This window comes from Python bivittatus, unplaced genomic scaffold (genome assembly GCF_059951505.1).
Source record: "Python bivittatus isolate LINGU-HERP-01145 unplaced genomic scaffold, Pbiv_v1 ctg000330_np1212, whole genome shotgun sequence".
NCBI lineage: Eukaryota > Metazoa > Chordata > Lepidosauria > Squamata > Pythonidae > Python > Python bivittatus.
The window spans coordinates 23180688-23196494 of NW_028277058.1; the positions used below are offsets into that span (position 1 = coordinate 23180688).

The 15807-nt window shown below is 32.1% G+C and overlaps 1 protein-coding gene across 4 annotated transcripts in view; it reads right to left on the reverse strand.

Annotated features, from left to right (window-relative positions):
* OSBPL8 (oxysterol binding protein like 8) overlaps positions 1-15807 on the reverse strand; it is a 94712-nt gene that overhangs the window by 47002 nt on the left and 31903 nt on the right. For 3 of the 4 annotated variants that reach the window (XM_088141834.1, XM_088141833.1, XM_088141835.1), the window contains one exon: positions 12873-12998. In XM_088141834.1, coding sequence (XP_087997960.1) covers positions 12873-12998 — 126 coding nt within the window. Of the gene's footprint in view, positions 1-2751; positions 2929-12872; positions 13002-15807 lie in introns of those variants that run through there. The other variant, XM_025170335.2, reaches the window with a different exon arrangement.

The following is a 15807-nucleotide window of genomic DNA, read 5'->3' on the forward strand; positions in this document are numbered from 1 at the left end:
AGCATATTAGAAGCAACATTCAAATATCCCTATGGTGTCATAATAATTTTAATACCCCCCCATATTGTTTAGCAGTAAACTAACATTGTGTGAATCAACCCCTACCCCCAAATTATTGTTTTTATCTTTTAATACTGCATCTAGTAGTTCATTTGCAAATTTCAGAAACCATTATAAACAGTGGCTATCAATTCTATCATCTCTTTATCAAATAATGACATTTTGCCCTCTAGGGCTAAGCCTTTGCAGCTACTTCAATAACTCACAGGCTGATTCAAAGAATCAAATCCTGCTTTAATAAGTTGGTAAAGCATCTGCATTCTGCTACTGCTCCCAATTTTATCAGACTGGTAAAATAAAGAAGTTGCACGTAACAGTTTTTGAAGCAGGCACCATGTATTATTTATTTGTTAGATGTACATCCCACCTTCACAGATAAGCTGAAGGTGTACTGACAGTGTTCCTCCTCCTATTTTTTCCCCACAACAGCCCTGTGAGTTAGATTGGGCTGAGAGAGTGTGACTGCCCAAGTCACAGAGTGAGGCTTGATCTTGTGTCTTCCCAGTGCCAGTCCCTAATCTTAACCATTACATTACACTGGCTCTCCGGAAACACTATTAAGAGCTTATAAGCAAGTCAAGAAGCTGTAGCCATCTATTGTTTAAAGGATGTTCCTGAACCTTGTCTTGGTTCTGATATAATGGAAAGCTATGATTAAATACAACTTTCTAATCTGTACAGTTCCTTGTGCAAGAGGAAGGGCAAACAGACTGAAAGTATATTTTAGCTTACAGAAACAGAATTTGATAACATGAATACAACTATATTGAAACGAAACATGCAATGAATAGCAGCATATATACTATATAAATGATTAAGATAATCATAAGGATTTTAATTAAAACAAAGTTTAGTCAGAAAACCAGTTTAAAAATCAAGGAAAGTGAATAATTGAATTTGTGACTAACAAGCAGCATTTTACATTCTGTGATATAAATTATCCACAGTTCTTTGTTTTTGCCATTTTACAATTGTCACAGATGCTTGCTTGATAGACTAACCCCAGATTCTAAAAAGGCAGTGCTTTCTCATCAGAGCAGTGGCTCTTGGGCCACTTTAAAAAAAAAAGCAACAGGATCAGACAACGTAGCTTTTACACGTACAGTATTACTATATGCCTCCAGAGATATGAACATGCATCTTGCAAAGGAGGATGAAGCAAAATATGTTGTACAAAGTTAAATCAGGTGTACAGAAACTAAAATATTTCCATTTATTGGGCTAAAAGGCAGAGTCAATAACTACATTTCTCATAGTAATTCATTCATTTATTATATTTTTAAAAAATTTCTGGAAGATGTCTTGGGTAAAAATTTTCCATTCACTAAAAGTTTAGAAAATTCTGCAGAGAATTCTGAATAATGGGGATTGAAGCTTCTACAGGACCAAATGAAAAGCAGTCAGAGCCAGTGTCCATAATTATATTCATGTGTATATTCATATAACAGATATCCCTTGCATATTTATAACACCAACCAAAGTCATTGTAGAGTTGGGTGCCCTTATACATTTCAAAAATAAATACATAAAATAAATAAGATCCCTGGCATTCATTTAAAGTTTAGGTTCAATACCTGTAGCTTTATTATTTCACATATAATACAGCCAACATGTAAAGAACAGATTATCCTGGTTTGTACATAATTCCAAGCCATGATGTAGTCTCTAATATGAAAGGTGTTTGAGTGCCATAACAAATTTCACTATTTAAGAGTACCAACAAGTGGATTCACAGCACCTGGAAACAGAATAATTCAACCTCTGGTCTCAGTAAATCATCAAGACAACCTAGGCCTTCAAGATCTGTTAAAGTATCTAAACCATAATGAAAAGTATGTAATATATAAATTTAGTTCAGATATCAGACAGCCAAATTATGCTTAGGAAAATACCAGTGTTATAGATAGATGAATTAGTACTTTGCTACAACAGCTATTGCAATTATAAATGGAAAAAAACAATTCTGTTAATCATTCTTGCTTTTGTTACGTAAGCTTTTTATTGCTTGTATATGGGAATGAGAACCTTTATTTCATATATTCAGAAGATTACACACACATGTTGAATAAAAGTATAAACTACAAAAGATAAAAATGTAGACCTCTAATGAATACATTTAAATAGCCAAAAAACTGTAATGTTTAAATAAATGAACTGTAGTATCCTTACATTTTTGAAAGACTGATCAAGACTGCTAGCTTGAAACCACACAAAACTGTAATTTTATTTACTGATTATAAACACTGATTATATTGCATTGAATTATTACTTAAATATGGAGGTTACATTAAAAACTGAGGCATGCAGACATACAGACAGCTTCAGAAACAAACAGAATTAACAATAAAGAATATAGTGTTCTATACACTTTTTAAAAACATAGTTACAGTATATGTTGGAAGGTCTTCACAGTTGTAAATAAGAAAAACATTGTTCATCTTTAATTATCTTTCTTTTAAATACAACTTATGTTCAGTCTGCAACATACCACACACAATTATTTAAAGAACCTGCTACATCAGAACATATGCAAACCATAGTTTATTATTTCCAAATCTTAATTATTTTATTCAGCATCAATCAAGCTTCTTCAGAAAAGAAGCTTTGTAAGAAGCTTCTAAAAAATACTGTCCGTAAAAGGATTTTAATACAACACAGCTTCTGTGACAACATAAAAAACAGAAAACAAACCTTGAAAGATTGGTGAGAGTTCACTGCATCCTCCAAATGAAGCATTCCGGACAAGCTTTCGGCCATCAGTTCGTGGAGGAAGTGAAACTCCAGCACCTATAGAAAACCTACGCCTCATAGGACCTTCTTCCTTTATGAGTTCGACGCTCTGTATAACTATTCTTGTCATTCAAAAGGCTGGTGGTAATGCGAATGTTGCAGAGAAAGCAGTTGACCTCATTAGCAACATACAAGTAAAAGTGTCATGTACACACTTGAAAAAGGAAGATATAACTAAGAATGTTGGTAATAACATCAAGCTATTGCCATTTCTCCATTAATAATATTTCATATTTTAGTCAGTATGTTCTAAGACAAGCTGTTACTCTACGTTGTTTTGAAGGCACAGATAATTGGCATGATAAAGTACATCAGGCCTACCAAAATAATTATTCTACTCCATAATCATTCAAGTATTTTAAAGCACACACACAAGCTGTCATGGGTATATTTCCAACATTCTGAAAGAAAGTGGAAAATTACATTTTTTTAAAAAAATGAATTTCTCAATAAAAGAAAGTCTCACATTCACAGTACTTGTATCTTAAAAAAACAAATCTTGCCAACAAAATGTCTTAAGAATTCTAAATCCACAAAAATGTTTGATGGAAAAATGTCCATTGCTTCTTAAAGCAATATTACAAAAATATTAATAATGCACATTAAAATGTATATTTTATAAAACAAGTGCTTTATTATTTAAACAATTATCATTCAATAATAGAGGCCGTTGTTAAAATAATTTCAAATAAAAAGACATGGCTTCTACATGAAGATTTTGGATTGGAATAATTAGTCTTAAGAAAGTATATAATCTTTCAGCTTTAGGAGGAGGCTTTCTCCCATTTAAAAGTTTGATATATTTTCAACATGCAGATAATTACTAAAAGTAAACTCTACTATTTGTTCAATAAATACAAATCAACTATACTTTAACAGAAAAGTAGCTGCAGTACTATACGGGTATAATTTCTGAATGAAAGTTTAAACCTCTGTTTGATATTTTACCAGCTGATCATCTAATTATTTTCCTATTTATTTAGGTGGTAGGATGTCTGTGGTGGTAAAGAGTCAAAAAACATAAGAATATGGGTTGACCACAGGCAACTGAAGCTTTACCCCCTTTTTATATGTGTTGGGTAGTCACTTTTGCCTGCTTTTCATTCAAAACATGAAATTTAAGTGAATCAGCTGAATACGTATATTTTTAAAAACTCTATCTTCCACAACCAGTTTTTTTTCTGCCATAGGCTTTGGACAAGGGGCAAATTCTTAATATTCTGAGATTGGAAGATTTAAAAGAAAACAAACAAACAAATCCTAGCATTTATCTGTATGCTCAAAATACAAGTCAGCAAAATATCTAAAAACTTTTCTAGATACAACTAAGCTACCAAAAGTTCATTTTTTAATCAGTTACCTCATAATTCAGTTAAAAAACTTGCTTTCAGCCTATTAAACTTCATTAACTACCATAATACAGTAGTATTGCTTCAGTAGTGAAGTAATTACAATTATTATTGAGAGGTTTAGATTTCAATCTGCTTCTATTATATGTTGACGTATTCTTTTTATTACTAGCAAATAATTGTTTTAAAAATGTAGAACATAATTCACTTATTTCCTGGGATCATGAAAACTTATCATAATATCAAGTTACAAAGGAAGATCAAACTCAGCCTCCCCCTTCCTCCCTTGAGAGCAATATGAAATGGATATAGGATGGTGCCAAGAATTCCCCATCAAAACTTGCTTTTGTTCCTGTTTTACACTCCATTTCTTATATTATTTTTAAAAACTAAGCTGGGGACAGAGCTTACAGCACTAACGTAAACATTAACTGGAACTATGGTGGAGCTCATTTCCTTTGCAAGTAACTTTCATACCACCAATGTTCTCAGGAATGGTCTATAATAAGTAAAGGTACTATTTGAGAAACTTCACGAATTGCAGCTTTGCCATTATTATGATGACACATGTTATAACACAAAGAGAGAACCTGTTCTCTAGAATAGGGATCTAAGGGCTGTACTAGATGTTACAATGGAAACAATGGTTTCCCTAGTAACACTGAACCAGGGTGGGTGAATAACTTCAGGAGAGAATCAGTGAGCAGTACTGGAGCAGTAACACTTAACATATTCTTTATTCATTTAAACTACAACTTTGCTTATCCTGTCATTTTTATTAGTATTTCCCCAGTCAATTTGAGAAAGTGGAAATTCATCTAAAAGATAATGGAATCTATCAGAAAGTATGTAATAAATATAAGGCGTGGGGGTGGGGGTTAAGCACCATGATCTCTTCCCAACTGACCATACCTACCAAGTGCCCCCCATTACGTTCTGGTTCTCCTGGCAAACACACTTAAACACATTGTGATAGCATAAAATGTAATGAACAATTCAAAAGGACATGGTTAACATTTAATTATTTACACAAATCAGCTGTCTACAAGAGCGATTGGTGAAAGATATTGCATTAGAATAAATTATGTGATATCTTAATACCTATTGATAAGTATAGAACTATTGCTTTTGTAAGCAGTTATTTATGCTGCAATTCTAGTATTTTCTACAATCATCATATGACACATATGATGTGTCTGAGGATTATAAATTAATCTCCACCACTGCAATATTTCTTTAGCATATTATCTAATAGGACTCTACTGTATGATCCTCCCCACTTTATAGTCAGAAATGGTAGATCTCAGAAAGTTTTATAACACTCGTGAAAACAAACACTTAGATTCAAAACTAATTAAGTTGCAGTAGAGAACTTATGTTTTCCCCAGAAATTAATCTTTGACCATGCTATCTGAAGTTTGAGTCCAAAAGCAAGGCAGCATAGCAAATATGAAAACAGGGGACCACTTCAGGTATCAGAAAGTTATGTTTTATATAAAATTTATTATTACATTAGCACAATTTTTAGAGATGGAGGAACAAGATTTAGACTCTGAAATAGATAAAGTTTATAGAGTCAAATCATGTTATACTAGAGAAAAAAAGGTCCCATTTCGTATGGAAGGTTACAATTTTGAAAAAACATTATAATGAGGGATTGAGTGTTGCAGGTAAAAAGGTGATTATTTTAAAAGAAATATCTTTAAGAATCTTGAGAAAAAGAAAGGATTACTCCTTCTTCACAGATAAATTAAAGCAACATGGTATTTCTTTTAGATGGGAGAGATTAGAAGGAGCATCTTTTATGTATAAAGAGCAAAGATTCAGAATAAATTCTATTTTAAAAGCAGAAGCCTTCCTGGAAAAATATAAGGCAGACTTTTGCAATACCCATAAAGAAATAGAAAAGAAAGAAAAAGAAAAGACTATAGAAGACATCGAAACCAGTGTGGATTTAACAAAACTTGGGGCTTCTGGAGTGGATCATAAAAGACTCTAATATAAATATACTCATGGATTACAAATACTTAACCTGGAATATAAATGGAACAAATGCTCCTCAAAAAAGAAAGATTTTTTTTTTTTTTTTAAAGAAACTGAACTTGGATATAATCTGTTTGCAAGAGGCACATATTTGTAAAAAAGATATTAAGTACTTGGTTCGGAAACAAATTGGAGAAGAATTTATATCGGCTGGACCAAAAAAGACTAAAGGAGTTGTTTTGTATATACAATCAAAATTGAATCCACAACTGATTTTGACTGATGGAGGAAGATATGTGGCAGTCGAAATTAGTATACAAGTAATGTTTTGAAATCAAAACATTAGTTGTTGGACTGTATGCCCCAAATGTTGATAAAGGGATATTTTATAAAAATTTGATGGATAAATTGATGGACTTACGAGAATTGGTGCCTTATGGGTGATTGGAATGGGGTGATTTCTCCAATGGAAGACAAACAGTCCCCAAAGAGGCTGAGATTTAAACAAGGAAAATTACCCCAAACATTCTTTGATTTGAAAGACATGTTGGATTTACAAGATATTTGGAGACTTTTAAATGGAAATTCCAAGGAATATACATATTATTCTGAGAGATTTAAGTCCTTTTCTCGAATAGATATGTTTTTGATTTCTAAAACTTTGATGATGGATTTTACTAAAGTTGAAATATTACCTAAGACTTTTTCAGACCATAATCCCGTTAAGTTGACTATTAAAGGGAAAAAGAGTACATTTCAATGGAGACTAAATGAGACAATTTTACGGAAAAATGAAATAGTAGATACTTGTAAAAAAAAGATAAGAGAGTTTTTTCAATTGAATATGAATAAAGGCACTAACACAGAGACTGTTTGGGATGCTAGCAAGGCTTACATGAGAGGTTATTTCATTCAATATAATGTACAGTTGAAGAGAAAGAAACAAGAGAAGATGCATTTGATTTTAGATGAAATTAAAAACAAAGAGATTGAGATGAGAAACAATCTATTGGATGAGACTTTGAATACACAAATTAAATTTTTACAAAAACAAATGTCAATGTTAATGATACAGGAATTAGAAACTCAATTGAAATTTACGAAACAGAAATATTTTGAATCTGCGAATAAACCAGGTAGATGGCTAGCTTATAAATTGCGTAAACAAAGACAGAAAAGATTAATTTCTAAAATACAACACGAGGGGAAGACTTTAATGGATAATGCAGGCATTCAAGAGGCCTTTTTTTGTTATTACTCATCATTATATAAAAAACAAGATGTTCATTCAGATGATATTGACAAATATTTGTTTAAACAAAAATTACCTATTCTCACTGATCAACAGAGAAAATTACTTAATGATCCCATTACATTAGAGGAAATGTCAACTGCCTTTAAGAAAATTAACTGTGGAAAAGCCCCTGGCCCAGATGGTTTATCAGCGGCTTATTATAAATATTTTGAGGAACAGCTTTGTCTTCCTTTACAAATGACTATGAATTCAATTTTAGACATAGGTGTAATGCCAGAAACTTGGAAAGAAGCCCATATTACCTTGATTCCAAAAGATCAACAGGATTTGACCTTGACAAAGAATTATAGACCAATATCTCTATTGAACAATGATTTTAAGATATTTGCAACAATTTTAGCGGAAAGAATGAAGAATATTATTGTAAAATTTATCCATCAGGATCAAGCAGGATTTTTACCAAAAAGACAAATTAGAGATAATATTCGAAATGTCTTGGATATATTAGAATACTTGGAACAACATTATGAAAAACAAGCAGCTTTGATATTTTTGGATGCTGAAAAAGCCTTTGACAGTTTAAATTGGCCCTTTATGTTTAAAGTTTTGGATTCTATGAAATTTGGGGAAAATTTTGTAAAATGGATTAAATCAATATATATGCCACAAACCGCAAAAATAATTATTAACAGAGACTTTACTAAACCATGTGAAATTTAAAAAGGTATGAGACAAGGATGCCCCTTGTCTCCATTATTATTTATATTGGTTTTAGAAGTATTACTTAGAGATATTAGACAAGATGACAACATTTTGGGAATAAGAGTTAAAAAAGAAGAATATAAGTTAAGAGCCTTTGCTGATGACCTAGTCATTACTTTAGAAACCCACTGGAGGGGGTCGAATCGTTAATGCAAAAATTGAGAGACTTTGGGTCGCTAGCAGGGTTCAAAGTAAACATACAAAAAACAATGGTTTTAACTAAAAATATGGATTTTCATCAACAGAAGAAACTGAATGAACTAACTGGATTTACAATAGAGAAAAAAATAAAATACCTGGGAGTATATTTGACATCTAAGAATGCTGGTTTATTTCAGAATAATTATGTTCCACTCTGGACAGATATTAAAAAAGATTTAGACTGATGGGAAAAGTTACAATTGTCATTATTAGGAAGAATATCAATGATTAAAATGAATATTTTGCTGCGAATATTTTATCTTTTCCAGACAATTCCAATATTGACTTCAGAAGCACCCTTTAAACAATGGCAACGCGACATTTCTAAGTTTATATGGCAAGGGAAAAAAACCAAAAGAATAAAATATAAAGTTTTGCAAGATGTGAAAGAAAGAGGTGGTTTGGGTCTTCCTGATTTGAAATTGTACTATGTAGCTTGCTGTTTAGTATGGCTTAAAGAATGGATTACCTTGAGAAATGAAAAACTATTAAATTTGGAAGGTTATAATTTGAGATTTGGATGGCACGGATATTTGTGGTATGATAAAGTCAAAGGTAATGTGGACTTTAAAAACCACTATATTAGAAGATCTTTATTAAAAGTTTGGACTAAATGCAGGCCACTTTTATGCCCTAAGATGCCTATGTGGACTTCTATACAAGCATTTTATAGAACTGAAACAAGAAATAAAAATAAATGGATGAGATATAAAGACTTATTAGAAAAAGAACAAGGAGAATATCAAATCAAATCAAAAGAGCAATTGGTTTTAGAAGGACATACTTTTCAATGGCTTTCTTATATGCAATATAAAGAAAAATTCAAAATTGATAAAAAAGTTGGATTTGAACAGAATAAATCGGAATTTGAAATTCAACTATGTGAAATAGATGAGCACTTAACAGCAAAAATGTATAAATTATTGTTGAGAGAAGAAATGGTTGAAGAACAAGTTAAAGAATGCATGATTAAATGGGCAAAAAATATTGGACATAATATACATATGCAGCAATGAGAAAATATGTGGTCTAAAGGATTAAAATTTACTTTATGTTATAATTTGAAAGAAAACTTTTATAAAATGTTGTATCGATGGTATATGACACCCCAAAGGTTATCAAAGATGTATGGGACAATTTCCAATGTTTGTTGGAAATGTAACCAACAAGAAGGGTCGTTCTACCATATGTGGTGGACATGTAAAACTGCAAAGAAATTTTGGACTCAAATACAATCTTTGATGCAGAGCATACTACAAATACAGGTTCCATTTAAACCAGAATTATTCCTGTTGGGGATGATGGACTTTCAAATCGGAAAGCATCTTAACAGAATTACTCAATACATGATTACCACAGCAAGTCTTTTGTATGCACAATTTTGGAAAACCCAGACACTACCAACAATACAAGAATGGTTGTTAAAACTGATGGAAATGGCAGAAAATGATAAACTGACTTGTTTATTAAACGAAAAATCAAATAATTATTACCTTAAGGAATGGAAACCATTGATGCAAAATGCAGGTGGGGCGAAACTTACATGGGTATTTGAAAATTAGATTATAAATGTAATGAGATATGTTTTGACAAAGAATTATTCCTACTTAATGTATTAAAAACTAGCACCTATGACACTCTTATTATTCTTAAGACCAGAGATAGATTGGAAGCTATCTATTTTTCATGTCTTCTTTTTCTTTTACTTTATCTCACGTTTTCTTTTCTTTTTCTTTATAATTTGTATTTTCAATTTTCTTTTTCATTTCTAACTTTTAACTTTGTAATTTTAAAATTTCAATAAAATATTATTTTAAAAAAGGAAGTTATGTTTTATATAATGTACATGTTTTATAAGTATGATGTTTTAAATTTCCAAAGTAACTCTCACCCTTTCCTTATGTTTTACTTCTCTCCCTCTCTTCCTTTTCAGGTTTCCAGTCCATACTTTTACTCCCAAATCTTATTTCTACTACCTATTTTTACTGAAGTTGGGAGGAGGGATCTTTAAACATAAAAGTACATTATACCATTAAAGCTTCCTTTTTTTTCCTTCAGAAAACAAATGGAATTGGAGCATACTTTTGTTTCCAAACTTTCATTATCATCATTATCATCATTGTCATCATCATCATCCATCATCATCATCTTGGTGTGGGGGAGATATTTTTTCTATTATCATTCTCATTTGTTATTCAAAATGTAGCTATTAAGCAGGTAAACCAAAGAAACTATAAACTCTGACATTATAACTCAATAAGCTCAGCATTCTTTCAAGCACTTTGTGCCATCTGGTCTGGGGCGGGGAGGTTGTCAGAAATGGGGTTGGCTAGCCCCTTAGTGGCCTGGTGTGGCCTCCATCGGCCTCTTGGATTTTTTATCTTTTTTTCTATCTGTGTGTGCTTCTCTTTTTATAACTTTTAATTATGTATTTATGGTTTTAATTTGAAGTAAACCGCCCAGAGTGGGAAGATGGGCGGGGACAGGTCAAATAAATAAATAAATAAATAAATAAATAAATAAAAAATATTTCCTAGATGAAGTGGTAAGATGAAGTGGTAAGACTTATTTTTCCAAATATTCTTAACAATATAAAATGCTGAAGAAAGCCCCATCTTACAATTTGTTTCACGACTCTAGCGCTTTCAATTTTTTCTGATTTTTATTAAAGGATAAGACAAATATGAGAAGTTTACATTTTGTGAAAGCTTTTGTTTGTATATTGTGTAGTGTTTAAAATAATTTTATAGCACCACTGTACATAATGTGTAACACAGTATTTTCATAAAAACACACAGGTCCCTCTTCAGAGGGCTAAACCACAATGAAGGAAGCAAGATATGATAGGAATAAACCACAAGTAAAGGTGCCAAACAGATTCATGTGATGAAATACTCACTAAATGACATGTGGTAAAGCTTCTTCACTATCAAAATCTCACTCCAATTTGAAGAGCAATGAACTACCAACACATGCATTTTTAAAGTTGATTTTTCTCCATATTCCTGGTAGTTTATTACCAACATCCATTGCAACTTATAAAATCTATATATAAATGCAGAAGGAGAGTAAAATTTTTACAGATCCAAAGTAGGGTTTTTTTAAAAAAAATACTGTTAGTGGAAAAGTGTAGGAAATGCTTCAGTTTTTTGAGCTATGTAAACATTTGGAGGAGTGCTCCTAAGAGTATATGCACATAAATGTGCAGGAGACTTCCAAAGGCACTTGAAGCAGCCACGCCAAGCCTTCAGGAGGATGAGGCTGCCTGGACAATTCAAGGAGTGGCTTCAGAAAGTTGTGTCAGTTACAGCAACACCATAAGCAAAATGCTTCTCCAAACTGTTTGCGTACCCCTGTTAATCTTCATTTATGCCAAAGAGTTAGATTAACTGGAATTAGTTAAATATGATCCACTTAGGAAACAAAATAGTATTTTGTATATACTGAAACCAGAGTTTATCATGACTTAATGAGACTAACTTCCCCCAGCATATAATACACTAACTTGCCCTATAGCAGAGCTGTGAAAACATTTAACACATTTATATTTTAAAATCAGTCAGTTTTATATTGTATAAACCCTGGATTGTGATTTGTTGAAACAAGCTAATTTCATAAATGATTATCAATGTGGATTCAGACATTACAAGCCATATTTAATCACACACAGAAGCAAATGTTTCTGAAGTCTTTCTTGTGCCCACAGTGGAGAAGATGAGATGAGGCCGAGTTCAGTAATGTATGATTTTTTTTATGACTTCTGAATGCAACTCTTATAAGTAATATTTTCCTACTTCGTTATATTTCCTACAAGCTTTGAGATTTGTATATCTTGTCTTATCTCCTCAGAAGAAATAAATGGAATGTATTCCTAGGTTTTGCAATTAAAAGTACAACATATTTCTTAGTTCAGTCTTAAACATACAACATACCTACTTCCTAGTTCAGCCAATACATTTTTCCCCCAATGAAAATAATTTAAGTTCAGAAGTGAACCTCAGTAGAGAAAAAGTAATTATGAGGAATTTAAGAAAGCAGTACAAAGACTTAAAATCTGGATTTAAAAAATATCTTTAGATACTGTACTTCATTATTTTGGAAAACATCAGAAAATTATAATTTGAGGCAATGCCAATGGCTGTGTTTGAATACCAATTATATAAACACATACATGAGTATATGGAAGCCTCCTGGTGACTATCAGATTAATAAACTGATATATGAACAAGTGCTTGCCCAGACATTTAGCACTTTTACATCTCCTTTGTAGCACAATTAAACCAAGCAGCCTCTAACCACATTTTTTTTTTTCAAATTAGAGAATTCTCTGTGCTGGTTTCTGAACAAGTTATAAAACCAAATCATGTTTTGTGTGACCTAAAAGCTTATTCATTCTCTTGGAACTGGACATATGAACTGCAAGTGCTGTAGAATATTTTATTTGATACTACACTCGATAAAATGCCTCTTACCATGGCCTTGGCCTGGACTGAATGAAAGTTGGTGTAATTCTTTGGTTGGAGTAAGATACCCTTCTTTCCCGTGACGCTGGGTCATTTTTCCTGGAGTAGAAGCATGAGATTCATCACCGCTCATTACTGCAGTTGTAAAATAAACATCATAAAGATGATTAGAGTTAAGACATTTCACAGAATACTGTAGAATTTGTCTCCTCCCTATGGAGGTTACTATGTAAAATTCAACACAGAAAAAGGAAGGAAATGGAAGCTGAAGTAAAAAGGCAAATAATATGTGATTTCTTCAGCTTTATATTGTAAAGCTGATTTGCAGTAAGGCATACTGAGGCAAAAGTTTCATTGTAATAGATGGGTTTTGAAGGTCATGGGTTCAAGCAGGTTTTAAAAATGTATTGTTTACTCTCGAAAGGTTGAATGAGGAAGCAGGAGACTGTCAGATGGTGCTGGAGCTCCATCAGGAAATTCATAAATAGCAAGAAGGGGGATCACAGTTCTAGAGAATTTTGAAAATAAAACACTAATTTATGTTTAGAAGTGATAAGTACATAGAAATAAGTACATCCAGTCAGTTTTAAACATATATAAAGAAATTTAGAAAGTTGAATGGAGGCATATCCATACTTTTTAATAATTTTAAAATGGAAAAGTGGGATAATTTTAAACTAATTAATTGATAAGTCTTCAATACATGTACTGCATGCCTTATTCCTAAATTCAGTTCCTCTTCTTTCTTTTTAGATTAACTTTACAATGGCCTGATTAACTGGAGATGATGATATCTATGGTGTAATACATCTGGAGGGCACCGGATTGGGGTAACATGAAAGAAGTAATTGCAATGTGTTTTCATATTACATTGGTAATTTTCCCATGATTTGCAGATCCAATTTAAATAATTTTATTATAAAAGCATAGTGTTTTAGTCTTGCTTCATATTGTTATCGTCTATTAACTTTCAAACTGAAGTTTCCCAAAACTGAATTTCTGAAAATTATCAAACTGCATTCATATAATATATAGTCTACATAATCAAAAATCAACTCCCCTCCCTTCTGACTACCAATTCCATACTCAAAATTCCCTAAACTATGACTCTGAGAATCTAAACTAAAAAGGTATAAATTCTAGATTTATCAATCCAAACTCTATTTCCCAAACACACAGTATTTATTTCTGAGATTTTTTGAGAGGTTAATCCCTTTTTTCCTCTCAATATAATTGTTTGATAAATTTTTCCCATTTGTGATTTTTTATAGTCACAGTGCCCTCTAGAGACATTACAATTAAATATATATTTCTTACATCCTCAAACAATATTATTAGATCGTGCTCTGCAGATGAAAAATCTCAGAGCTCTCAGAGCTGTAATATCTAATATAATCCAGAAGCCCTATTTACGTAGTACTATATCTGCTATCTAGCAAATCGAGTAGCAGAAGGGACAATGTACTTGCCAAAGAAATGCATTATTAGTCTACTTTGCATTGTCTTGCCCCTTTCCTCTTTCTTTTCAGCCTCATCCTCTCACTCACTGCAAACAGGGAAAGCAGCGTATGTATAATAATTTTGGGAGTCCTATGAAACAAGTTATTTCAGGGAAGTAATGATTAAAGAAAAAGCCTAACCTGACCACATTATTCTTCATTCTTACATTCCCCTAAACTATTTTGACAAGTTATTCTTTGTGTTTCATATACCAGAAAAATTAGAAATCTTGAAATGTCAGCATTTGCACAAATCTAAACTGTATTACATGATTTACAATGTTTCTTTTTATAAATGGCTGAAATGATAGGTGAAGCTAAGAGCAGTCCACAACATGATGGCAGGTGAGGCTCTGGAGTGAATCAGGGAATTCAGCTCTCTTACAAGTAAAAATTCCAAAATCAAAAACCCAGAAAAAGGCAATGGCAAACCTCTACTCCTGTGAAGGAAATATATGGGCAAGGCTAAACAATTTAGTCAAGTTTGGGTGCCAGATGTCAAGACTCTCTAGGATGAAGACATTTCTCTAGTTACTGGGAAAGCAATTTCATGAATAGACCTGGAGCTGATGCCATGGCCAAACCAAAGCATAAGGGAGTATTATCACTGATGCTGCCAGGACTAAAGGAAATTCTTTATTTTACAAAGGTAAATACAATTGGAAACTGAAACTTAAGAAGTATGAACCAAGGAAAACTTGAAACTGTCAAGTGGAAATGAAGAACACTAATTAGAAATTTTAGGAATAAATTGGACAGGAATGGGCCACTTGAAGTCAGATGACTAGATGATACACTATTAAGGGCATGAGCCAATATAAAGAAACAAAGAGGCAATGATACCCTATATAGATATTGCTAAGTATATGCTCAGTTATAGCCCCATAAATGACAGGATCATATCTGTTAGAATTAGTTAATATTCAGCAAAAATCTATATTATGCAAGTTTATGCCATTATTAAAGACATAGGTAAAAGGCACTGAAGAATTATCTGGCAAACTGCAAGACGAGCAAGATGTAGAAACAAAATGGGAACAGAATAACAAGTAACTGGAATGTTAAATCTGGGAGTTGAAGGAACCCAGAGTTACAGGAAGAAGTGAATTAGGTAACTGTTCAACAGGATATTTCCTTTTTTTAAAGTAATTTTTATTAAGAGTTTTAACAATAATAAAAGATCATACAAAATGAAATTAAGAGGAAGAAGAAAAATAAAGAGGAATGTAAAGAAAAGATAAAGAGTCATAAAATAAAGAAAGAAAAAGACATAAAGAAAAAGATATTTAAAGAAGTGACTTCCAATCTTCTTTATAGCAGTTACAAGCAAACTTAATCTCTTTCTTCCCTCTTTGAAATTAGGTTACGTAGGTCACTTCTTCCCATATCCCAACCCTTTCCCATCCACAAATCCAAAAATCATTAACAGTTCTTTCCAGTTTCTG